The sequence below is a fragment of the Caloenas nicobarica genome, chromosome 3 (genome assembly GCF_036013445.1).
Source record: "Caloenas nicobarica isolate bCalNic1 chromosome 3, bCalNic1.hap1, whole genome shotgun sequence".
In the NCBI taxonomy this organism is placed as follows: Eukaryota; Metazoa; Chordata; class Aves; order Columbiformes; family Columbidae; genus Caloenas; species Caloenas nicobarica.
The window spans coordinates 44,098,347-44,125,453 of record NC_088247.1 but is presented as its reverse complement, the minus strand read 5'-3'; the positions used below and the strand labels follow the sequence as shown (position 1 = coordinate 44,125,453).

Here is a 27,107-nt window from a genome sequence, read left to right as displayed (position 1 = left end):
ATAATTCAAAGGTCCTATTCTCCTTACGCGAACAGAAAAGGAAAGGGAAAAGGAGGGTTCGAAATCTCTGTCCTAGCGCGGACGGGTCGTTTCGGCGCAGAGGGGCTTTTGATTTTCGAGACAAAAGCAGAGGCTTCGTTTACATAAACTTTCGCCGAATCAGGATGGTTAACATTTCAATATCGAACTCCTTAATCTTGTTTTATTTTAAAAGAGGAAGAGATCAGCAGAAAAAAAAAAATCCGTTTCCCACGTGGATAGGTGATTTAATGCTGTTTTTCTTACTGCTAAGGGAAATGATTGAGCATTAGGTTTCAGTGTTTATTTTCTTACAGAAGTTTTTCTCATTTAAGCTGCAGTTTACTCTCCACGCTGCCTCCCTGTTTAATTCCAGTTTTGATGTGAACTTAAAATGTGAAGTGCAGAACTAAACTACCAGCTTGATCGTTGAAAAAGCAGATTTATGTGCTAGAAAGAATACCAACTGAGACGAGTGGATAAAACCATTTTTTCTTTAGAGAAATCCTGTCCCTTCTTAATAACATACCACTATTTTAATATTTGAGGATATTTTTCAAATTGCATATAAGCAGCGTGGGTTCGCAAGCGCGTTGGTTCAACACCTTCCCTCCCCAGTTTCTTCGGATATTGGAATTTACATCTCCTGTAGAAGTGAATAAACAGTTTGTGCTCGAAAATTTCCCTGATTTATTTTTCCCTCTCTCCAATTTGGGCATGGTTCCGTTTGTTTGCATTTAAGAGCACAATTCCGTTACCCCGTGTGTGCCAAAACGCTGGTATTTCTTTCTAGAGTGGATCAGTCTCAGCGTTATTTCCACTACCGTTTTCTTAATAGGGTTGTTTGTTTAGTCAACAGGACTTTTCCTCCCTCTATTATTATTTTTATAAAGAAAGTGGGATGCTAACTAATCTCTGCTTCAAACGAACACGTGATTTACCGAGATAATAAATCTTTACAAAACCTTGCTAATGGCATCCGCAGGCAGTTGGAAATGAGCAGCATTTTTTTAAAACACAGCTTATTCCATTTCATCTGAACTCTCTGACGGCGAACCAATCCTTCACAGAAGCCTCATTTGGCCGAGATTTTGGGTTATCATTAACCACTGCCTGTTAAATTAACTGAGAAATCAGCCCTGTCGGGCGCTGGGCGATGGCAAAACAGAGAGCTGGCGGTAGACTATTTAATTAAATGGTTAATCGAATCAAGCTAATTCCTCGATACAACATCCAGTTGCCTTTTTCCTTCCCGGTGGCTAGGACGTACAGCTTCTGTCCTTGCGGCTCCCAGTACTGCGATTTTTTTTTTTTCCTGGATAGCGAGGGAAAATGAGCGCCTTTAAGACGGGGACCGAGCTGTCCTACCTCCCTCTCCCCAAAAGACCATCGGTGCCCCTCTTCTCCACATAGTAGCTGTAGGGAGGGGTATATAAGGCAGCAGTAGTGCTAGCGAGGAGCGATGGGGAGGTAGCAAAGGTGCTACTTTACGAGCTGCCCACGGAGGTGAAATGCCCGTGCTCGCTATAAAGCTTTATGAGCGGCTTCGCCGAGCAGGTTCCACGAAGCCGGCGTGCAGGGACGGGAGGGGAAAGGGGCCCTCCTCGGGGTCAGCATCCCCGGCGAGCTGGCGGCGGTCGAGCTGCCTCCCCTCCATCTCTCATAAGCAGAGAGCGGCTGTTAAAAGGTCAAAACAAACGCACCGAAACACAAGCGAGCGAAGGCGTCCCCGGGCAGCGGCCCCCGGGAGGGCGGCAGCGAGGCGGGGGTCGCCGCCCGGAGGGGGAGTTTTAAGAAGCGCCTGGAAGCGAAACGCGCGGTGGAGCTCCTTGGACCCGGCTTAGGCGAGAGTCTCCGCTGCTTTTCCTTCCCGCCGGCGCGGCCCCCCAGCAGCGGGCTGCCTCCGGGCGAGCCCCCTGGCGCTTCTCCTTCTTGCCATCCTCAGCAACATGAGAAAACTCTCTGTCGACGGGGCCCTGTCTCCAAGCCAGCATCTAACCGGCGTACACGGCTTCCGTGGGCCTCGCACCCTTACTTGTGCCCGTGGGCCTCGCCGGCCGTGCGGGCAGGCAGGGCGCAGGGCCAAGTCCCCGGGGGCGACCCCAGGGGCTCCTCGCCCCTGGAGAGAGCTGGTCGTCAAAGCCTGCCTTCCCAAAGAGGAGGATCTAGAGCTTAGGCTGGGCTCTCCACTGAGTGATTTTTAAGCGGGTACCTCAAAGCGCCCGCTCTACCGTTATTTCACTACCGTGAATCCGAATTGCTCTAAGATTTCATGATGGATAGTCCGTTGGGGAAATCGTAGTAACACAAAGTAGATAAGGGCTTGCATCTTCTGGCCACCCCACTACCACCGTCCACCCCCTCCCCCTTTGCTATTGCCAGACAAAGGAGGGGGTCGAGGTGGGTTCTGCGCTGCAGATGTTCACAGAGGGACAAGTAACCCGGAGACAAACCAGTGCCAAGGACCTGCCCGGGCCTCCTGGAGTCTCATTTCCCTGTGCCTGCCTCGCTCCGTTTTTCCTTCGATCAAATTAGAAATGATTGAGGAATCTCTTCTCCCTTCCGTGGGCCAGAATTGCTTCTTGCGACAATATCGCCACTGGGTAGGGACGATGTTCACACAATCCCTCCATTGGCTGCTGGCATCATGGCTTGCATCAATCAAACGACGAGGGGAAGGACAGGGCCAACGCGGCCGAGCGCTGCGACGCTGGCCGTGAGCCCGGCTTGGGGGACAGGCTGTCGGTGGCGACCAGCTTGCCTAGTGCCAGGGGTGGGCATGGCTGGGGAGAAGGCATTTCACATGGACTCGGCGGTGTAGCTGTCCCATGAAACCGACTGAATGGCGTTTTGATGCGGAAAGGACCGGCGCTTTCTGTTGGCAAGGGCTGAGAGTGCAGGATCGGCGCAGTATTGGCGCAGTATTGGCGCATACTGTTAGGCAACGAGACTGTTGTTCGCAAATTAAGCAAGACCCTGGCCAAAATGCCTTGCTGCTTTTTTTTGCCTTTTTTTTTTTTTTTTTTCCTGACGGTGGACAATTTCTTGTGGCCCAAATTGTTTATCGTTTTAGGAAAAAAAAAATTCTCGAGTGGAGGAGATTGTTAGGTAGGAGCCTATAATCTCTGTTTTGTCAAGAGTATCGAATTCATTACGAAACAAAAGCTCGATCCATTTATTTTTGCTGCTTGAATAACACAGCTGCATGATGCCTTGAGCTTACACTAGATGGTTGCTCATCATTCATTCGCCAAGAACTGGCCTAAATAGTGCCGGTGGGATTAGGTCAATTTTAGTGGATCTACTTCGCCTCATTTGGTTACTAATTGGTTTCTTGTTTTATAAATCGAAATCTCATTTTCAGGAAATTACAAAACCCATGCAGCCAGTCCATCGAGGTAATCCGTGCGTCGGGGTATTTAAATGGAAATGGTTCTACAATGCATCAAGTATTAAGCAACAGTAAAACTTCACCTCTATTTTCAAATGAAATGTGAGCTCCCTAGCTCCTTAGATCCATAATAGATACATCCCTTCTAAGGCTACTTATGTAAATATGATAAACCAGACCTTGGTGGGGGAGGGGATGCAGGGAAGAAAGCAAATTTAAACTGCTAAGGTTAATGTGGCATATCTTGGAAATCTTCCAAAATAGATTATGTTTTGCTTTGTCTTCGGCCACTTTAGCTGGGAAAATCCTTTGCCTAAAAACGATTTAGTTATCCTTCCCCTCACAAAGCTGCTTGTTTCTATTCCAAACCTATTATGCTGTTGCCTCTCCAAATTACAAGAGAATCTTTAGATCTTGTTTCCAAGCGTAATCCTGAAGCAAAAGGGAGAGCTGTTTTCCTTGTTTTGTTTTAAATGGACGATCAAGGGATTTGCAGAATATTCTGCGGTAGGTCAAGTGCGCAAGAAATCACAATTTGCCCCTTGATAAAAGGAACTTGGATGTTAAAGAGAATAGACAGGAAAAAAAAATAGAAGGGAATATTAATGGAGAGGATTTATCGCATAATCTTTAAAAACAGTATTTAAGGGGCATCAGGAGATCCCGTCGATTTGGGAAAGGCTGAGCTTGGCAGTGAACAGAAATAGTCTCCGACTTGAAAGGGACGAAACATCTGGGAAGTACACAAAGAACCATCTCTTGTGACAGGATTTCAAAAAGGTGGTTCAGGTAGACAAGCTAAAACGTTTAATTATAAACCATTAACAGATACAGCCTAGCAGCACGGGGTTTCCACCTGAAACACAGCGAGGAGTTCAGCGCCCCGTGAAGAACCGCCTTCCCGGGCGGGGGAGGGGGGTTAACCTGCGCTGCCCGTGAGCTGTTGATTAACCCGCCCGGTCGGGTTATTTTCCCTTTTAGAAGAATAATAATTAGAGCCGTAAGCTTCCATTAATAAACAACTTAAATCGTAGGCGGGGAGCGCATATTTAGTCCTGAATACAAAAACCTGTCACTCAGATTTCCCTCCAGGTGGGGGGATGTCGCAAGGAGCCGCTTTGGCCGCCTCTGCTTTAACGGGCCGTCCTGACCCCTCAGAAGAGGATCCACCCAGGAGCTTGGGAAAAACAAGCATAAAGAGAGTTTTCCTCTCTCTCCCTGGAAGCTGCGCAAGATTTGTCCGCTGTTTTTAGGAGCTGGAGGTGACCCTCCATCCTGGCGCCTGGCTCCCGGGGGCGGGGGGAGGTGGAGTGCGCAAAGGTGCCCCCGAAGCCCCCGGTGCATCCCCCGCGGGTCTACCCGCTCCGGAGAGCACAGGGCGGAGTGAAGCCCAGGGACTCAGGGAAAAGTCACTGAATCCTCGTTAATTGGCGTGGAGGAATTAATGGGAAGGAGCCCTGGTTTTGGCAGGCACCTGGCGCTGGCTACACGTTGGGGCTGCCAGTGAGATGCCCTCGCTGTGAAGTTAAGGAGGGAGAAATGTAGGAGCGGTGAAGAGACAAACTGGCGCTCAAGAAGTGGACGAGCAAGCGGGGAGAACAGAGGGAAAGGCAGGGGCGGGAGGGGCGCATCGCTGTGCCCCTTCGGCGATGGGGAGGGCGGGCAAGGGCCGCCATGGGATGCCCTGTTCAAATAGCGTGGAGGAAATCGTTAGCTTTGTTTAGACCGGCAAACACCTAGGCGAAGTCAGTCAATAGCGAGGGATGCCCGCGGCTGCCGGCTGTCGCCACCTCGCCTGTTTGGCTCGAAATAGCCGGAAAACGGGGTCTTGCCTTCCCCGAGCCCGCCCTGCGGGAGGGAGATCTCGCTGGCTCGGCTCTCGCCTTCCCCGGGGGACCCGCACCCCGGCCATCAATCAGAATTTGTATTTTTTTCCCTCCCCTTGACTGTATCTTAGTGTCTGTGCGTGTAAGGCTGAGCCTTATTTCATGGCACAAGTGTAAAAGGTTTTCATTGCCCCGTTTAGATTATTTTAGCAACAACACTGTGAAAAGGCATGGCTCATAACTAGTTTTACTCTGGCGGAGTAATTTCAATTTAGCTTTTATTTCTCCTCACTTTGCATAGGAGAAAACAAGCGGCGTCTGAAACATTAGAGAGGTCCGGAGAGATTAATTTCTGGAGAGGGCTGTTTGGAGGCATATCACCCCTTCTGCAGAGACACCCACCCCTCCTGCCAGAGCAGCGGAGGTGAGGGATAGTGGGGGGGAAGGTGAATCCCGGAGATCCAGCTTCGTGGGGCAGGAGAGAGCACGGTCCGTGCCGTCGGAGAGTGCCTTGCCTAAGCCGCTCTAAAGGGCCTTACCGCAGCCGTGAAACTGAGCTCGGCTTAGCGACAGGTAGTTTGCTTTTCGTGGACTTGAGTGGGGATCACTATAAGGGAAAGTGTTTTAACACGAGGCTCGGGAAGAGAGAGCTGGATGAGTCGCATCTGGTCGCTCCTCTCTCCTTCCCTAAACATGCAATTACAAAACTTCCAGGTGAGAGGGCGCTGGCCCCGAAGAGAGAAAGAGACAGGAGGTCACAAACCAAACTGGGAAGTTACCTCTGGCGAGCACGGGGTCTAAGCCCGTCCTTATCACAAGCCTGCTGGCTAATTGCCCGGCAGGTTGTGGCCGAGCTCTGCCTTCTGCAGGGGGAGGAACCACCCGCAGGCAGGGCCCAGGTGCCGGCAGGACCGGCCCGCAGCGCTGCCCTGGCCGCCGCCAAAAGGTTTCTCTTTCCAGACACTGTCGTGCCACGTTAACCGCATCCTTCTCTCGACATCAAAGGCTTCCCCCAGCACACCCTTTTCTTTTATTTTAAATAGCTCCCAGTGTTGTCCAGGATCCCTTTGGTGATGTTAAGGAGAAAGGCGCTTTCCCCGAAGTTCAAGGAGCCAGTTCCCAGTAGCCGAAGGCAGCACTAAAAATCCCTTTTATCTGGAACGCTATTTCACTTAGATCTTAGGGATTAACTTCACCGTTAACTCAAAATAGGTATTTTTCTCTCACGGGAGTTAGGTCTTCCAAAAAAAATCCACAAAAGACGCTTCTCTGTGCAACAAAATCGCATCTGGCTTTCCAAAGATTACAAGTATACATGTTTTAGAGCGAATACAAGCAAATAATGGGGAAAAAAAAAAAAGTTCCTCTCCAGTATGATAACACTAGCCAATTTTTCGTCTCACCTTACTTTTCTTCTATGTCTTAAATAAACAGGACTTGGAGAAGCCTGGGGCCACTCTAGCCGAACTAGCCCGCTGGATAATGTTGGACGGGAACTGGGATCCCATCTTTTGCAGGTACTGGTCTGGAAACGACAGCCACATGGTATTAATGATTAAAGAAATCATTCCGTCTTCTGAGCTTTTAATTGCCACCTTGACTAATTTTTAACTGTTCAAGTGTTTCAGTAAAAGAAGAAAAAAAAAAAGGGGGGGGGGCGGGGGAAACTTCAGATATTCGAACTGTCGCGACAGAACGTCGTGAGGCTGTGGGCTGTGACTTTTAACGGGGCTGTGGTTTGGTCCCTCCGGGTCCTTAGCCCCAGTGCTGGCCAACAGAGGGTCCGCAGCGAGGGGTTCACACCATATCCCGGTGTGTCTTTTGGGACCAGAGAACAGGACCATGACTTTTCCCCAAATTATTAACAAAGTGACAAGTCCCGGCAAAGCGCTGAAGTTCGGGGTGGTGTAGAGACAGGGAGAGGCTTTAAGGACAAGTTGGAGGAGGCCGTTCTGGGCTCAGCAGACACAGAAATGAGCATAGACACAAATCAGGTAGGACACATTCGAAAACTAACTGCTGGCTGAAATATTGAGAAATATTAGCTGTTGCCTTCGCCACGCATTTTTGGAGGGCTTGTGTGGCCTCTCGAGAGCCTATTCTGCTCTCGGCACACCCAGAAGTCCCATCTATATCTGCTGAAATATGCCTGATAAATCATCTTGTCACTTGTTTACATTACGGAGAGTTTTAGATCATCCTAGTTTTAGCGCTTGGATCCTTGCTAGCTTGAAGTCTCCTTAGCAAGTAGCCAAGCGCTAAAACCCCAGTGACATTTGAAATGGGATAGAAATATTCAGGAATTCTGGGACGGCCCTATTTATCACTGGGTAGCCAGTAGCTCTTCTCAGATGCTTCCAAGGCACTCTGCACTACTTTTGAGCTCGGCCTCTCTGAGAATCGGATTGTATCTCAGGCGTCTAGGACCTTTAGAGGGATTCTTGTCGAGGATTCTTGTCCAGCTTTTTAAATGATCACAGCCTGAACAGGGATGCCCGTTTGCTAAAAGAAACCCAAGGGACAGATATTTCATTGCTCTATCTGTCTTCATGGGTGGATCTATCTGTCTGTCTATTGATATATATACACTTCCCACTCCTCAAACCTTTCCTGCAGACGTTGGACGGTTTCATATTTGTCGTGGCTCCAGATGGCAAGATTATGTACATCTCGGAGACCGCCTCGGTGCACCTAGGCTTGTCACAGGTACGCTGGTGGGGGCTCGCTAGCCCCTGTGCCTGCCCCCCCTCTCACCCCATCCCCGGGCTGGCAGTGGAGGTGCGTGCGGGGAGAGTGAGCGGTGCCGGCGATGAACCCCTTCCTCTCCCTCCTCCTCTCTCACAGGTAGAGCTGACCGGCAATAGCATTTACGAGTACATCCACCCCGCCGACCACGATGAGATGACGGCCGTGCTCACAGCCCACCAGCCCTACCACTCGCACTTCGTGCAGGGTAAAGTACACAGCCCTCCGCTCCCGCTCGACCTGCGCGGACACGGAAAGGACTGCGCAGGGGCGGTGAAGCCCGCGGCTCACCCCGCCTCTGCTTTTCTCCCCTTCCCAGAGTACGAGATCGAGAGGTCCTTTTTTCTGAGGATGAAGTGCGTCCTGGCCAAGAGGAACGCGGGCCTGACCTGCGGGGGCTACAAGGTGCGTGCCCACGGCCAGGACCCACTCGCCCCCCCCGAGCCGCCTTCCTGCGCCCCTTCTCTGGCAACGCCGAGCACGCAGGGCGGGCGGTGAAAACGAGGACAGGAACGGGGATAAGCCCTCTTCCTGCGGGGGCTGTCCCTGTCCGGTGCTCTTTCATGTGGTCCAGAGCCAGAATTTCTCTCGGAGTTTCAGGTTAAAGAGCTCAAACCACAAACCAAAGCAATCGAGCTTCCCGTGGGGTTTTCTTTTGTGTTATTTTGCTTTTTAAACTGAACGTCGCACAACCACTGACGTTCCCGGGCTGTCTGGGAAGCTGTCAGGTGACACAATGGGAGTCCTGGGTTAATTTATTCCTTTATTGCGGAACTCGTCAGCCTCAGGGGCAGGTCTCCAAGTCAAAGGCTTTGCCCACCTGTTTCATACGGTTCTGTTCAGACCTTCTCGGTGGAGACAACCCCTGCTCTCCTACCTTCTCCCTGCTTTTGTGTCAGCTGCACAACGCCGGAGAGTGGTGGGTTCCTATAACCCAAGGAGACGTTGTGCCACGATGTACCGCAAACCAAGAACATCTGTTGAAACTAGTCCAGGAAGAAACACTCTAATAATAGAGAAGTTAAGAGTGGAAGTACACAGCAGTCATCTGCAAGGATACATTTAGTAGACACACCTAAATGTCCGTCTTTCTGGCTGCCGATCGCGCCCGCTCTATCGGTATAGTAGACTATCTTACACATGTGACATATGCACACATGTAAGCTCTTTCACACGCATACACTCTTCATTACAAAGTTGTAACTGGGTTGGCACTTCCGCCTCTTTCCTTTTTAGAAGAATAATAACAGCGTAGTCAGGAGGTGGTCCAAAAACCACTTAAGTCAGTGGAAAAAAAAAGTCTCATTGACTTTAATGGGCATTAGATCAGGGCTGAACTCTTGCATGGAAAAAAACAAAACCAAAACCAACCTCAACCCAAACAGAAAAGCAGAAAACCTGCAGACGTTGCTGCTTTGCCGGAGCGGTGGTGCAGGGCAGCGGCTCCAGGGCACCCGGCGGCCGCATCGGCCCCATCCGAGGTGGCGGGGGGGTCTGTCCTGGTCCCCTCGGCCGGGAAGGACGCCTGTCACTGCGCACCTTCCCCCCCGCTAGGCAGCCTCCGACTTTCCTGTGTCTCTGGCAGGTCATTCACTGCAGCGGGTACCTGAAGATCCGCCAGTACAGCCTGGACATGTCCCCCTTCGACGGCTGCTACCAAAACGTTGGCTTGGTAGCCGTGGGCCACTCGCTCCCACCCAGCGCTGTGACGGAGATCAAGCTGCACAGCAATATGTTCATGTTTCGGGCCAGCCTAGACATGAAGCTCATATTCTTAGATTCCAGGTAGAACCGGTGTTATTTCCAAATCTATTCCCCTAGCCTCTCCCTTCTTCTCCCCCAGGCCTCTTCTACTGTCCTCTCACCCATTGATAGTTGCTACTTGTGTTTCTTGCAGGGTAGCTGAGTTAACAGGTTACGAGCCCCAGGACTTGATAGAGAAGACCCTTTACCACCACGTCCACGGCTGCGACACTTTCCACCTGCGATGCGCACATCACTTGTGTAAGGAGATGCTGTTCTTGTAGAGACCCTGCCGCTCCCTTCCCCTCCCCGCCCCGCCCCACGCCTTCTCCCTCTGCAGATGGACTTTGGGTTTGTTAGGTCTGAACGGGAAAAGCCAGCTTGTTGAAGGGGAGAATAGACAAAATCTGCATCAGATTTTAATGAGACAATTCGTTAGAGACTGAACTCCGAGCTGGAGGCAGGAGGGAGATGGAGGGGAGCAGCAATGAAAGGCTATTTTTCCCTCCTCAGCTCCTGGTTGTAGGACAAGAACTCCTCTGCACAAACCTCAGGCACTCAGTTCACTTCAAATTCCGGTTAGGAAAAATCCTTTTTTCTTGCTCCAGAAAGACATGCCAGCGAAATTCAAATACTTTTGTTCCACTTCCACCAAGTCTCACAAACCTTATCTGTGTATCTAATTTTGACTGCAGTAGTAAGCCCGATTCGGAGAGCTGTTCTTTATTCTATTTTGATATCATGATGACATTAATACATGGATAGATTAATAAAAGGAATATTAATTTCCGGTAAGTTTTCTAACAGAGAATGTAACGAGAAGAGCTAAAACCCAAAGCCAGATTCGTAGAATTAAATATCGATGACGATATGTCAGGGTGGGGGAGGAATTCAACCCTCCGGTGTACTCAGCCTGCCTCACCAATCTCCCCGAACAGGCTGGGATAACCAGTGGCGCGACTCTCAGGGACTGAGACCAGCCCTGCCCGGGGTGCCCACCGTTCTTGCCCACGGGGGATCCAGCCCACGCTGCTTCCCGTGTGAAGTTAAGGGGTTTCCAGTCCCTCTCCTCGCCCAGGGCGGGTCTGGAGGGTGTGAGCTCCCTTCTCAGAGCCGATCATACCGCAGGCAGGAGCCGCGCTGAGGCCTCTCCCCGCTTTCTCCCCGCAGTGCTGGTGAAAGGGCAAGTGACCACCAAGTACTACCGCTTTCTGGCCAAGCACGGCGGCTGGGTGTGGGTGCAGAGCTACGCCACCATCGTGCACAACAGCCGCTCCTCCCGCCCGCACTGCATCGTCAGCGTCAACTATGTCCTCACGTAAGTCAGCCCTGGGACCACTCCAAGTTGCGCGGGGCCAAGCGGAGCCCGGCGGGCACCTGCCTGTGCGCCCCGCACTGCGGGCCGGGCCCGGCGGCCGCCCCTCCCGCCCTCCTCTCCCTCCTCTCCCCCGAGCACGGCTGCTAAGGCCCCTTGCTGCCCCACTGACCAGGGCAAGGCTCGCCAGGTCTGCCAGGAAACACATTGAACACTTTCATCTAGATGAAGGGTTTCCCGTCTGCCTGTTTCTTTTTCTTTCGAGAGGGGAAAAGATTTAGAGGTTTGTCACCCACACATTTAGCTGCCTCCCCTTCCCCCCCATTTTTTTCCAGTTTAAATGCACACAGCATTAAATAAAATTTAATGCAGCGTAAAAAAAAAAAAGGTTACCACGTACGGAGTTATTTATACTCAACAAACAGGACATCTGTTTTTCTTTTCAAAAATCTGGGGTTTGAAGTTCTTAATTTCATCCAGAGTCTCTATCAAAGCTCCGAGATTTCTTTTTTGTTCTTGGAGAAAGATTCTTACAGTGAACCACAAAGAAAGTGGGTGACCAGAGGGGTCAGTTAAACTTTAGAAAAAATAAAATAAAATAGATTTTTTTTTTGTTTTAAATCGAAGTGACTGCTGAGATACCGTCTATCTCAAGGCACCTCCTTGTATTTGGGGGTTGCTAGGTTGTGCTCTAGTTACACTGCTTGAACTGAAACACAGAGGCCCAGTGAAGGAGGGAAAGCTCGGCCGGACTATTTTGAAGTGTTTGTCATTGTGATTGTTAGCATTTCCTCTGGACATGGCTGCTGGCGGCAGCACTGATGCTTCATTAGGATCGTTTGGCTGGTCAGGTCGGCGGTACCTCGTAGGTGTTAGGGGCTGGATACTCCCTGTTCCCCTGCTCATTTTGTGTTCTGGAGGCAAATGTAGATGCGTCTGAGAGACACAACCCAGCCCTCTCCCAAAACTGCGGCGACGGCAGCACCACAATCTTGCCGTTGCGGGTTTCATGCATGTACAGGTGGCGAGTGGTTTGGTAGCCGAGTTCAAGACGTGCCTCCCAAAATGAAGTGGCTCGTTACGGAAGCAAAGGCTCTGGTCATGTGTGCAGGCGCGGCTGGTGGGATGAGGAAGGGATTGCAGATCATAGCGCCTGCACTGTCAGGTGATAACGGGCATCGTGCTCTTAGCCTTCAGGAAAAAGCATGTATTTGTGTCATCACTTTGGTGTAGGGAGTAAACTGCCATTCCTCTTTAAAGAAAATCCCTTTAAAAAGGGGCTCGACGGGGAAATAATCTGGCACTCCCCGGCCAGAATGCGGATTAGCAGGGGCATCATCATCTCTATTCTACCTGTTCCATACGTTTGTATGTCCATTTGCCCTCTCTGTTATTTTTCGCTTTTCGTGCTTCTCAGTTAAGTCTAGGCACTTGCCTTAGGTGAACAGGGACCTGCAAAGACAGAAGTCAGTGTATCTTAACACGGAACCCAAAGGCAACTAGCATTCTAGAGTGGTTTTGCTCCAGAAACCTGTTTTTCTACGAGCACCTGACATCAGCGGTGTTTTCCCTCTCCTTTAAAGAATGAACTTCAGTCCCGGAACTCTACCTCAAATGACCCGAGTGGAAATGAAATATCCCAGCGGATCTGCTTAAAGACAGCTGGAGATCCAGCTCGATCTGTCCTCTACTTGCCGGGGTGTAACCCAGCCCGGGGTGGCCACCAGCGGCTCGGAGGGGCCAGGAGCACGGGTCTTAGCTTGTTCGCAGTCCGTTTGCATGGCCACAGCCGGCTGCGCCCAGATCCGCCGTCCGCGCCCTCCCGCGGGGGCGGCCAGCTCCTACGCGCACCGCGGAGCGCCGCTCCGCGCCCTGGCAGAGTTTCCCCGCCACCTGGATCTGGGCTCGGGGAGCCCCGGCGCCTGTCACCCCCTCCCCGAAACAGCACGGCTCCTCCACGTCAGCTGATTTTTCGCTGGAGACAGTTGCCTTTATGTTTTCCTGCACCTATATGGATTTTAAGAACAAGGTTATACTTAGACTTATTTTCAGCCAGGTTGGCATGTAGGACTATAGTCGTTCTTTCAAGGTTTCCCTTGGAGAACGAGGTTACACCACGGCGCGACTTCGTTACGCCTCAGTGTAAGGCTCCCCTTGCGCTCTTTGCGATAATGCCTCGAGTACGGCGAGCGGGCGGGGTGGGGGGCGGGTTAGCTAAAATGCGGATGGTAAATGCTGGGAGGTCCGTCATTGGCTGCGGCAACTGTCATGTGCTGCCGGCGGCTGCAATGCAGACACCGCGACTGCATTAAAACCTAGTTTTGGTATGCTCAAGTCCTCGAGGTCTCGTTAAGCCTGCCTGGCTCTTCATTAGGGCGTTGCAGAAAAGATCGTGTCCTGCTCGCTTCTGCGGCAGGGCTGCCACTGCTAGAATCGCTGCCCAAGGGTCCAGGGGACGGGCCTGGCTTCCACTGCGTTTTTATTTTAATTTTTATTTTTATCATCCTATGGCCAGCCTGGTGTTCCGAAATAGAAATGAGAAGAATAGACCTTGCCGTGTGCCAGGGGCTTGCAGGCAGAGAAACGGCTGGCTTTTAAAAAAGTGAGATGTGGTCAGCCTCTGAAATGGGTTACCTGGGGTGGAGGGGAGCTGTTAGGGAAAAGTTCATGGTGGGCGAGTTGCGGCAGAGGATGTTGAACTCCTCATACCTAGAATCTGCTTAATTGTCTTAATGAGCTAATCAGAGTCAACACGTTATTGCTCAAATGAGGAAGGCAGGTGGTAAAAATACAGGGGAAAATGAGAGGTTATGGAGACTTGATGTTTTCTGCTGATGTGAGGTAGGTTCTCCTCCAGGAGGGCCGAATAAAGGTCCTGTAGCAGTCAAAATTTGCAAGTGTTTAATATGTTATATTCTGGTATACATCCTATAGCTACTGCAGTTCCTTAAGGGTGACTTTGGACTACTCCAGTAAACCAGGAACAGCTGAGATATGTGTGTTTGCTGCAGGTTCCTCCCACGCTTCACCCACCTGACAATTGGGTGCATGGCAGAGCCACTCGCGCAGATGCTGTTCCCGGCAGAGGGACAGGTTTGCCCGCTGCAGCCTCCTCATGATATAAACCCAGCTAGGAAAAATATGCTTAGGGAAGACAAAGCCAAACCTATGCACATCAACTCTTGCGCATGGAAGCCGAGGAGAAAATAAAAGAGATGCGAACCATTGGTTTTGTGTTTTGAAATAACAAAGAGTCACGTTTGGGATTGCAGGGTGGAGCTTGAAAAGTGGGATACCTCTCGCCTTTCCTTTAAGTATAGGGAATGTCTGTCTTTTTCACTGAGTTGAGGTGAAAATAGCACAAGGGATCATAGGCTTTGGAAGATATGGTGCAGGTTTTTGACCTGCTGAGTCCCTGGACCCCTCGCACAGCACTTCATTCAGGAAAAGTCCCAGGAGTTTTTTTCGGTTTGTTCATGGGATAAGGAGATTTTTCTCACTGTTGAGAGAATCCGGAGTGTTCTGATGTTTTGGAAATGAGCAGGTACCGAGTGGCACAAGTGCCCAACTGGTCTGGATGACCATTTTCAGTGCAGGCTAAACAGGAAGAGTGAGACTCTCTTACCTTGTAGCTTCCCAACTCCCCTGGGATGATATAGATGATGAAAATGAAAAGAATGACAAGGGATTTTATGCAGCAGGGACCCCCACCCTGTCCCCCAGTTAAAATAAAAAGAGGTCATGTCCATCTTCCATAAATCCCAGGCTTTGAGAAAGTGAATTCTAGGATTGAGAACAAATGTTTGTAGTGAGTATATATACTGAACTAAATAGGCATGGTAGCAAGGGAATTTTAGTAACAAGATGAAAGGTTATTTTTTTGTGAAATAGCAGCGTGTCAAAAATTAATATAAATGACCTTTAAGGCCTTCAGCTTTGAAGCACACGTATTTGCTCTTCTTTGTATTCTGCTTGGCATATGTGAGTACAGACACAGAATATTTGTTTCTTTTCTTATTTGTTCTGTACACACAGTTTTGCCATATCATTGATTATTAGCTGTGCATGTTTATCACATAAAGGGACTCAAGTATGAGTTAATTAATAGAGAATGCAACTGCTGAAGTTAAGTTTATATTTAGATTGCAAACAACCTCCCTTTGAACAAATGGATAATGCAAAGTGCAAATCCTTTGACTTTTTGAGCATGAGCAAATATTATAATAATTTGTCCCCAGAGAAAGCTAAGGAAGCTTTCCTATATTCATTTCGTTGTCCTTTACCATTTAAAAGAACGGCAATAGTAGTAACATATACAGATAACCTGGATTAGGTACTTAATTGTGACTAATCTCTGTTCTGATGATATAGTACATATATTATATAGTTCCAGTTGACCCCTTCACATTGCACTATGTAACTGGCTGATTAGAAGCACAAATTGAACGCAATTTGTTTGAAAGATTATTTCACAAATAACTGCCATATTGACGAATGCTTTACTTAATGATGTGGTAAATGCACTTCAGAATAAATTAGCTGTTAATTGTATCTACACACTTCATCATTAGATTATTATTAGTATTTATAGCTTTGTGTACAAGCAGATTTAAAGTGATTGTACAAAGCAATGTGATATCATTCTGTGTGATGTCTCAGACTTTGAAAACATTCCTCCCTGGCATATTAAGTGGGCTTTAGGAGAATTTGTGTTTCATGTGGAAACAAAGCTCTGTCTGTATTTTTGAACAGTAACAATGAAATATTTTCATAGTTTTTCATAAACATCCTCTTTTTGGCCTGTCTCAGGACCATCAGGTCTCACCTCCTTTTCTTCCTCGTCAATGGGAGAATCCACAAACTCTATTTCCATATCTACAGGACCACCTTTCCTAAGTGTTTCTTTCAAATCGACCTATTTTGAACTGCCGCAGAGTCCTCTTCTCAGTCAGAAGTAGATACATATTCTCTTGTATCTCTCAATTGTGTGATGGAGTGTGTAGAATAGTGAATATGCTGGGAGAGTTATTGTTTGCAGAAGAAATCCTGCACACCCTAACTCATATCATTAGTGGAACTAGTTGTACGAGTAAGCTTAGCCATCTAAATTTAATACTCAGGATAAGGCTTAGTGACTTTAACTGGATAGTGTACTTTTTCTTAAATAGTTGTAAGCAGTAGAATCAGATTTGACCTGCTGCTTTTCCTTTGTTTTTCTATATGAATGGGAATTTTGGCACTTGTATAATTGTGCACAGAACTGGGTCCCACTTAATATGTTGAATCTAAGACTGGAAAGCCTACTGTCATTCACATGATTTGATTAGCAATGTAAATATACAAAGGGATAGTTTTAATCAATCAAAATGCTTGGGAAGCATATTCCTTAAAAAGTATAAAAATATAAAAGGATTCCTCTTGAACTATTCAGTGCAGTATTCTGTTTGTTAGTCATTAGTGTTTATTACAGACTTGTATCCCTGGAATGTTGTTTATATATTTCTTGAACATACAAGACAGGACTTTCCAGGTGTTGACAATACGTTTCTGCAGTTGTTCTTTGTTCATGTAGGGTATTTCTTAGCTACCATTTGTTTAATTCACTCCAAATTTCTATGCTTGTATTTAAACCAGGTGACTGTAATGGCCAAGGCACTAAAACTGGGAGCCAGAGTCTATGGTCACGGTGCACATGAAGAAAGTTTTATTTGCTAGAGTAAGGATTAAATGACTGCAGCTCAGATCCACAGAAAAAAAAAAAAAGAGTCATTAGTTTAAATGTATGCGTATTGATCGTCTCACATGGTGTGAAATTCAGGATTGCAAGTAAGTGTCTCTACTCCAAGAAAGAACAGTGACTTCAAATGCTTTCCACTTCATCCTTTTCCCGTTCAGTGTGCTGGTTGTTCTAGGCCTTTGGAAACTCCCTTCTCCTCAACATCGAGTTAAAAATCTTATAAAATTATTGCCTGGGGTTGAGGCACACTCAGTAGCAGGAATGGCTGAGGCAATTACTATCTCCAGCTATCTGCCTCGCTCCATGGAAGGAAGGTACATGGCCTGCTGCAGGGACTCTTACTCCTAGAATAACACAGTTTCTGGTTTAAAGTGAATTGCCACAGGTTGCGCTTTCCATGGAAGCACTTGGCTGTGCACTGTAGCACAGCTGTTCCTGCTGGAGAGGTCGTTCACGCTTTATCCTTACTCTGCCCTTCAGCATTTGGAATGGTGCAAATGAGGCTTGTGAACACCACTGGAGCAGCTGGGTGCTTCAGTCCCTTTGGGGACCAGCCTCAGTGGTCTTCTACATGGCAGAGGTGGGGAGACCATAGGTCATGGAGTTCAGGGTTATGTTCACTGCTCTGTGGTAGTTCAGAGAGCTGAAGACAAGTGAGGCAGTTGGGAGAGCGTCTGCTGGTTTTACCACATGACATTTTTAACTTATCTATGGGTTGTGTTAGTGACTGTACAGAAGCAGCAGGCCAAGCAGTTGAACTGCTACCAAAGGACTCCCCTCTATGCTGTCATCCTCTCAATGCTCCATACAAAACTGGATGCTGAACTGGCTCCTGCTCTCATAACAGCAACAGTGTGTTCCTTAAGCAGGTTTACAATTTTACTAGCTCTGCTTCTGTTTCCTTAATCTGTTTCATGTTTGCTCTCTTTCCTCTGTGCTTCGTCTGAGGACTGCTGGCATTCCCATGCTGTTTCACTGCAATTATCATGAGATACAACAGGTGTGATAAGTTACTAAACTGCTTCTGAAGTAAGCTCTTCCCTCTACTTTATGGTGTTCTTGCTAGTTTATATTCATACACACACAAACGTGGCATTTAGACATGGCCTAAATTAAGTGTTAACAAATACATCTCCTTTGTCCATTCGACAGTGGCAAGTATCTGTTTAAAATCTAATTCTCCTTCCCTCACCTCTCCTTTGTACTTTACAGTGTGGGCCAGGCTCCAGCACACATGTTCATACTCAGTAGGTTACTTCAGAGGCAGACCCTTCCACTTTGATGACACTATTTATGGAGGCAGGCATGGCTCTGTGTGAACAAGGGTAGAGCGTCTGACCCTTCTGAAGCCTTGGGATGGCTGAAGTCTGGAGTCAATCACAGGATCTTTAACACAGTTAGAGGATTTATTCCTGTTGTTGTCTTTTGTTATCATCCACTTAGTGCAATTAAATCGCAGAAGTCCTGATTTACTAAAGCACTTGAGCACATGGCAGGCTCTAAATGTACTTAGACATAACTTTCAGTACATGATTATATCCTAGTCAATTCAGTTTTGAAGAAAACAAACCAAAACCAACCCTTAGGCACACACTTATAAATAAGACTATTCCTTGGCTTTGCCAAGCAGAGATGGCTTGAAGGACGCATTTGTTACTGTGTTGAATTGGGACCTAATAAAGAACAGCCGTAGTTTTTCAGCTACAAACCACTGTGTATAAATCTTGGGGCAGCAATGTTGAAAATAACAGCTATTATCCACTATATCCACAGCTATTTCAGTGCAACTATGGAAACTCAAATGCCTGGCTAACTAAAGTTTGGCTATATCCCTAGCATTGTGTGGGTATTTTGACATAACCTAGAATGAAGATCTTTAAATCCATTCAGTGTTCAGCATTCTTACATCTGGGCTGTCGGTAGGAAGAAAAACATGCACAGTCTGCCCTGAAGGCAGCCGGTTCCCAAGTAGCCTGCGGCTTTCTATGATTTCTGTACTCTGTTTGGCAGCTGGTAGCCTGGGCTGGTGCTACAGAAAACTCTCTCCCTCTGACTTAGGCCCCAGTTAACTGAAATCCACCCAAAACAATTGCATACTATTTTTTCTCTTGCTGTTTCCAAAGACTGTTTTGTACACAGAACAACATAATAACCTTTAATGACTGCTTCATGAGGTACATCCCAGTAGAGTATTTGCTCGAATAAAGACTGGATTTGGGGATAAATAGCTTGATAGCATCCTCCCATTTGCAGCCAAACTGCTAAACAGTGTTCCCCAAAATAGTTCTGTTGATCCTAAACTGCTAGTAGGAGAGTTAAAGTGTGATCTTCTGAAAGATGATCAGCCTCCTTAGTGCTTTCTAGTCCGTGAAAGGAGCAATGCGGGTGGGAACATGGCTTCAGTCCAAAGAAAACTGCGTATCTGTGTCACTGCAACTGTGTAACTTAACGTGAGAATATGCAATTAGGGCTTCCATGATCACATCTAGTGAGTTCAAGAAATCAATACGAGAGAAGGTGCACAGTAGCATTTGCACAGATGTGATACTCTGGAGTTGCTGTGTACATGCTACAGAAGTCACCACAAGCACAGTAAATCTCATACATTATGATATACTAGACGTTGCACAAACCGAATCAAATGTTCAGTTACTTCAGCTGCAGATTAGCTGTAGTGTCAGTCCAAGAACAGTTGGTCCTTGGACAGTCCAAGGTTGGCAGTGGAATTGATCTGCATGAGTGCCGTGGACATTTTTATGGGAACATAGTGCAGTCTGGTCAGAGACACTTCCAGGCATCTGGAAACCCTTGGTAAATGTGCACATGAAGCAGTGACAACAGAGTTGCTAAAGCCAGCTAAAGCCCCTGCCTGCCCTGGTCCAAGCAAGGTCCAAGAGGGCAAAGGTACTGGCCAGACATTTCTAAATAAGATTTTAGCAAGGTGTTATTGTGTTATATTTAACGTTTTTTATTTATTTGTGGAGAAATTTTAGATATGCCTAGTAAGTATTTCGCTACTTATAACCATTCAACCCACTGGATGCTTATTCTTCGGTTTCGTAAGCTGGATTTTAACATGGGCATGTGTTTCTGGAACTCTGTACATTAATGAAGAAATGTTGTTAGGAGTATTATCAAAAAGCATTAACTACCATTAAAAATCCTCTCTTCTTAATTCGATGGAAGGTGTGGGGTCAACAGTAGTTGTGCAATGTGCAGTAGTTTAACTTACTCTGTGGCCCACAGGGTCCAGGCAGCCAAGCAGGTTCTTTTATCAATTTTAACATTTAATGGACCCACTTAAGAAATATAACAGCATATAATGTATACTTTGAGGAGACAGAATCAGTGATTAGCAGGAAAATATCAAATAAAATGGAGTATTATGTGTTATCTTTTAGTCTCATGACATTGGTTTTTCTTGCTATTTATCTCTTGGTTTATCAACATAAACACTTTATACACTGTACGTCTATCAAAGCTGGATGGCCAAGCCTGAGTATGATATGAACAGAGCCTTAGACCCAGGCGGCAAGTAATGTGAGTGGGACGTGGCTGCAGTAGAGGTTTGTCTGTGGGTGGGAAGGAGCTAAAAGGCAGTCTAACTCAGGTACAAATAAAGAAATGAGAAGGTAGATATATTGATTTGTAAAAAAACCCCGAAAGCCATTCTCCCCAAATACCAAAACCACACGCAAGTCTTTGTCCTTCTTCCTTCTCTTACCTCCTCTAAAAATCAAGCAAGATAAGTGTCAGTCAAAACGCGTTTATTAAGTATCACAGTGGGTGGTTGTTTTGTGGCAGATAATGGCACATGATGGCTCTTCGAGGCAAAGTGCTGCCCCTTGGCCAAAGTTGAGGGACTTTAGACAAGGGAATTGTAAAGGCTTTCACTGTAGAAAAAAATTGCTTCTTCTGAAGAAGTTGAAAGTCTTACAAGAAGAAAGGACTAATCCGATGAAAGAGAAAGTGATCTACTGTAATGAGACATCCTCACCAGAGGGAGGTCATGAATCCTTTTGGACTCAACATGTCTCTTCACCATGGGGCACAGCTGTTCAGAAAAAACAGGCTGGAATGATGGACAAGTATGTTACGAGGCATGCAGATAGGAAATTTCCCATAGAGGAACAAAGAGAATGAACAATAAACCATTTTTCAAGCACATCATTGTTTTTCTCAAATGAACTATTATCAGATCACAGAAGCTTATCCAGAAAGTCATCACAGAAAAGCTAACTAATTTTTTGAAGTGTTCACCTTATGATTTTAGGAAGATTGTCATAAGAAAAGCTTTAATTATGTGGAACATGGATGAGCTGATAAAATCTGAAATATCAATAAATTAACTTTTACAGTAAATTATTAAAAGAAATAACAGCAAATTGTCAGGATCACTCTTCACTGCACAGTTTCAAAGGAACTGAAGTATGAAATTGCTTAACTACTCTGGTGTAGAGTGTAATATAAGAACAGCTATACAGGATCAGATGCATACTAGTAGTGACCATAGCAAATATTTTGGAAAGAGTTTAAAAATAGGACAAGCATGCAGTAATGCTTCCCCAGCACTTTCTCTCAGTCTTCAAGAAGTTCAAATGACTCCCTAAGAAGAGAGGAGATCTTTGAATGTATTCATGTCAATATTTTGTGGTTTATTTTTCTCCAGAAATTCATCTGTTTACTTTTTGAAACTATGTGAGCTTTTGCCAAGCCTAAGTAAATGTGGTAAGAAAGGCCTCCTTTTGTTGTGAAAGCATCACCTTTTCATTCCTTTTACAGCCCATACTTCTTGTGTTAGAAGAAAAAGTGAACAACTGCTTCCTACTCATGTTCTCCGAGTTGCTCATAAGTTACAGATCTTATTTTATTCTCCCAGTCACCTCTTTTTTGTCCTGAGGAGTCTCCTTAATTATTCCTCATAGAGAAGATGTTCCAAATCCACTGTGCTTGCTGTCCCACTCTGAGCTTATTCACATTTTCAGAATGAGTTGTCAGAATATACGATATTTGAGGTGTCGGTGCCTGAGGAGTTTGTGTACAGCATGAGGTATAATCCTAATTTACTGCATAATTATGCAACAATGTGCATTTTCTTACACTCAAAGCAGTCTGTGTTATCAGTGATCTCTCTGCAACGTAATGCATTATTCTTTTGTGAAACTTAGTGTAAGTGGTGAGACACAGAAATTAGAAGTTTCTTCACCAAAATGGCGTTTAAGGCTACTAATTTCAGAGAGAAAAACCTGGATCTAGGTTTTAAAGGTCATACTTAAGCCCTGTAGAGGTGAGTGTTGTAAATGCGCCTAATAACTCGGACTCCAGAGCTACATAACTGTCTTTTGTGGCTTCTAAATACCCAGAAACAGGACTTTTATCCGATTTTGTGCCAATTTTTCAGTTACTGTTACTTACAAAACATAGAACAGTAAAATCTTGGAAGTATCTTGGCAGCTGTTTTAGCCCTTTTCCTTGCCATGAGGGGACAGAGCTGTCTAAAAAAGTGCACAGATTTTAAAATGAAAACACCCAACATCCTTCGTGTAAACCATGAAGAGCTCCTTTTGGTTCTCCTTATTACCTACCTTAATGTGCTATAGGAATCCTTTAGAAACCTGTTAATTTTTAATATCTGCCAAAAATTAAGCAGCAATGTCTCAAATCCTTTTATTCAAGCATATCATATAGCTATCTAGTGTGCTATTTCTAATAATTTCTGCTCAGTTAGGTACGCAATAACAACGATATTACATGTATTCAATCAAGTATTTTTATTCATAGAATACATCTCAAATTTATTTTAGCAGTTTAAATAAGTGAGTTTAATGTATATTTAGTCAAGCATTACAGTAGTGAGGGCTTAAGCAGATTAGAAATAAATGAATCCAATTAAAGAACACGTCTGTGAAATTTGATATGTCGTAGGCATGAATGAACTGTTTGCACAGCAACTGTAAAGAAATCATTAATGATTAACTATCCAGAAGAGGTTTAATCAAGGATAAATTGTATAGGACATAGCTAAAAACATTTGTCCTGAATACATTAGGATCCTGAAATAATAAAAACATGCTTTGCATCAATAGTGACATGAGCACTGGTCCCAGGAAATGTATTTTTTTATGTGTGGCAGATGTGCAGCCAGGGGCTGTTAGCTTAGTAACATCAGCTATCATATGCATTAATAGCAGGAGATTGTTCCTTCTAACAAAAAACTTAGGTGAGACAGACAAAGATATTTTACAAAATAAGTGTTTCCTGCAAGAATATATTGTTCTCCTCCCTTTCAGAGCTAATATTCAGCAAAGCTAAGGTAGGGGTGATCAGTGCTGGGGTAAATTTGACCCTGCTAAAGCTAGAAGTCATGCTGGCTGCCTTGAGGTTAAGCTCAAGCAAGTGCCAAGTGCTCGCTGAAATCCTGTGACACATGATTTGGCCAGTGTGGCACCAGTAGTCTGTGGGAAGGCTGAGAATTGAATCCAGATCACTTGGCTACTAGATTGATGTCTCAAAGATGTTAGTGGTAGTCAAGGTATATTTTTAACACGTAAAAATATTAAGAAGTCTGAGATGGGAAAATCTGCCCTGTATAACAGCAGTCTGTTGCACTGTTGTCAGTCTGGCTTTGTGGGAAACAGAAACTGTCTTACATAGACATGTGAGAACTCATGTTTATGTGACATTAATTCCTAAAGGGGTGCTGTATACACGCACTTGCTGATGCACTGAGGTGACATTGGTTTTTATGGAGTGGCTGAAAAGGAGTAGTTGGAAGAAAAATAATTAGACTTTTAAAGTCTCATTTAACAGACCTGTGGTTTATTCAGAAATATTATTTTGGATGTGCAGGTGAATTTAAAGTAATGGAAAACCCCAAATGAGTACAAAGAAGTCACATAATGATTTAATAAAGGCTGATGGGATGGATGCGAGTCATGAAGTTCTACATGGTTTAGCATGCCTTCAGATAAAGTATTCTTAACTATTTGGTGGCAATTCAAAAAAAGAAAAAAGCATTGCAGCCATGTTTCTATAATCCAAATTTCTCATTACCAGGCAGATTCTAACAAATACAAACATTTATGAACTCCTGTCAAATATATTTCTCCATTTAACTTGGCAAACACTGAATAGACACCGAACATGAATTCTAGGCAGTTGTGCTCCTAGGCACCTCGCATTTGAAGGAAAGCACTCCCATTATAAATAAATGTTACATAATTGAACTCAGGTAATAATATCTGATTTATTTAAAGATTTTTTTTTTCATTGCTATCTGTAACTAAATATGGTAATTATATTTACGTATAGTCAACCTAGAATATCTTAGGCATTTTATTCACGAACAACAATAAATCCCCAGTGCATATTTTCATCTAGCAGATCTAGTAAATAAAGGCAAATACAGTGTACAAAGGGCTCATTTTGGAGCCAGAAATGGCTAGACATGTCATTGGGAATGACAAACTGTACCTTCAGATTGCTGAAAACTCTGCCACACCATGATTATCTAGAAGCCAGGATGTTTTATTTAGCTCCAACTGACAGTTACATGACTGCATTCTGAGATGAGAAACCAATCAGGGAACAGATAAAATTTCTCTGACAGTAGTTGTCTAGAGGATATCATCAGATGTTTGTGTTAAATGGTTCATATAGGAAACTTTGTGCTTAAATTTTCCTGAATGTATTTAACTAAACTTTCTCACTTGGATTGCTCTGTCTTTAAAAGAAAGTACAGAAACCTGATAGCATGTATGTGGATCTCATGGCTGTAAAATTTGACTCAACAAGATGTAAACAGCTACTGTTGCTGTTGCTATTTGTGGAGATAAATGAGTGCCTGGAACTTAGTGAAGGGATCCAACACAGAGATCTCACACTTCTCCAAGTAGATGCATTGCTTAACCATCAAGTGTACTAATGATAAACAACCACTTGAAAGATTTCTAGAGGGTCTTTCCAATTACTTTGGTGAGCAGTAGGTCAGGCCTATATGGGACTTTTCACTCGAGAAGTTTTAGAAAGGAGGATTACCAACATCGTTCCAATAACTGATGGAAAAACGGGGAGTATCTCTGAGGTCACACAACTGAACGTCAGTGTAGTTTCATACTAAGCAGCAAGGTTCAACAGCTTTTTTCCCCACTTTGTCCTGAAACTTGGCTTCCTGTATGAGCTGAGTGAAACCTCCTTATTTTGACTGGTTCTGGAAGATGCTAAAGAGATTGCATACACTCCTCCTGACGAGTCTCATGAGCAGACTGAGGCCTTTGTAAACATTTCTGAGACACATTGTACATGAACAGAGGACACAGTAGATGAGGAAATTGTCTGTTTTGTTGTACCATCTGCTGATTTAGAAAGCCATGAAGATGACAAACAACAAGAATCTGTTCTCTTTTCACTAATTTGCTGAATGGCGCTCTGTTAGCATTGCATGAGCTGGAGTGTGGAAATGTTAAAACTTGCAGGCATTGTTTAAAAGTAGAAGAATGATATATTACAGTATTGTGGTTAGACATGCATGAGGATGTGCCAGACTTTTACCACCTTCATGGTTGATTTTAACTGAATTGCAACAGCTCAGCAAAATAGACTGAACATTAATGACATTAACACCTTTAGTTTAATCTCACAATTTCTATTCAGTGTTCTGTTAGACCAGCAGAAAATCTAACAAATATAATTTTTCTGATTTTTAGCTAAAAGAAATGCAGAGTGCATGATCCTTTTCATAGATTTTGCGTGTAAAACTAGAGGAAATGATGACCATATATTGTGGTCAATTTGGTTCAATAGAAATAATAGTGCAACCAATTAAAATTACACTTTGTTTTCTTTTGCATGAATAATGCTTCTCACTTTGCTTCAGTTGCATGAATGGTTGTATCCATGATGTAAGAACCTGCTGCATTAAGGTCACCTAATGCTTTTACTTTCAGCTTGTACTTCATTAATTACTTTGATATGTGTAAGGAATGACATGGCTGTAGGTTATCAAATGTTTGTCAGGTTTAGGTGGTCACATGATGCCTTTTTATTCTTTATTTACTGTGATTTCCAGTGACAGTGTGATCATTGCAGAGTGCTCAGACTATCAATTCAAAGATACCTAAGAAAAAGTGTAAGATCTGTTTTCAGTTGTATACCGATATTTTGGTTGCTGCTGGAGAGAATGAACTGAAATGCATTTCTAATCCAATGCTGTAACTCCACGTACAAAAAATTAATTTCTGTGAAACTTTTTTAAGGTGTCTAAATTTAGTGTCTTTTGATGGAAATAAATGCACTGTAGACGTTTGCCTCTCTGTTGGTCATCTGTGTATTCTCAGTCACTGCATGTATAGCTTTTTCTTCCTTTCTGGTATGTTGTGGCATTAGTGTAAAAATATGCTCTTTCTTATGGCTTTTGCAGAGTTTTCCATGGACTGAGAATTTTTTCTTCTTTTCTAAAGGTTTTCTTCTTGTTTTGAATGTTATCCTGCTTATGGTTGTAGATATCTGTAGATGTCTATTCATGAGTCTGATTGTCCTTCTTCAGTTCTGTTGGTCAAATCTGGATATTTTTTATTCACTAATGGATGTCATTTTTTTACTGCTTCCTCTGAATACATCCTGTTGAGCTGCTCTTTCTGTTTGAAAGCATTTTGAAGGGCTTAAATTCTCTTCTGTTCCATAGCCAAAACTGTCTTTAAGTAGGGAATATTAATATCTTCAATAGTATTTGTGCTTTTAGCTCTCTAATATTAATGTCTAACCTCACTTTAGTTTTCAGATTTTCACTAAAGTAGTCCCAAACTTCGGCCTATTACTTGAAAAAACACAACTACAAAAAAGACCAACTTGTGTGTACAGTTTTAGTTTGTCTTGGGCCACCCTGTGCCCACTGGGTATCTGTCACTAATTCCAGTCTTCCCGACATTATTTGTAGCAATGTTGCCTCACCCTTTCCTCATGTTTTTTCCTTCAAAAAGGTCATATAAAAAAACCTTTTTTCCCCCCCCTGTTTCACAGTGAGCTCTATCCACAGACTCAGTGCCATATTTGTGCAAGCTCTGTTGTTTGCTGAGAATTCAAGCTTTATGGTGCTCTGTTAGTACCTTAACTGTTCTTTTTTGGGTCTATCTGCTAATCAGTCATTTCGTTAGACAGACTGTTGCAGCCATGTTTCATGTTGTACATCTTGGCAATAGTAGTAGGTAGAAAGTGTCTTCTAAAGCTGAATTGTGAGAACCCTTCACACAAGTGTTGCAGATCCAGCCAGCATCCAAGTCATGTACAAACAGATTGGCTTCCTCTTCCAAGTGCTCTTCTGCTTCAACCTTTATC

General features: G+C 45.0%; 1 protein-coding gene across 1 annotated transcript in view; it reads left to right on the top strand.

The window, feature by feature from the left end:
• The window catches only part of SIM1 (SIM bHLH transcription factor 1), a 45,428-nt gene that overhangs the window by 4,007 nt on the left and 14,314 nt on the right, over positions 1-27,107 (top strand). Inside the window, exons 2-8 of the mRNA XM_065632033.1 lie at positions 6,670-6,752; positions 7,852-7,941; positions 8,080-8,188; positions 8,300-8,385; positions 9,566-9,765; positions 9,878-9,984; positions 10,894-11,041. Of these exons, the coding sequence (XP_065488105.1) occupies positions 6,670-6,752; positions 7,852-7,941; positions 8,080-8,188; positions 8,300-8,385; positions 9,566-9,765; positions 9,878-9,984; positions 10,894-11,041 (823 nt within the window). The remainder of the gene's footprint in view (positions 1-6,669; positions 6,753-7,851; positions 7,942-8,079; positions 8,189-8,299; positions 8,386-9,565; positions 9,766-9,877; positions 9,985-10,893; positions 11,042-27,107) is intronic.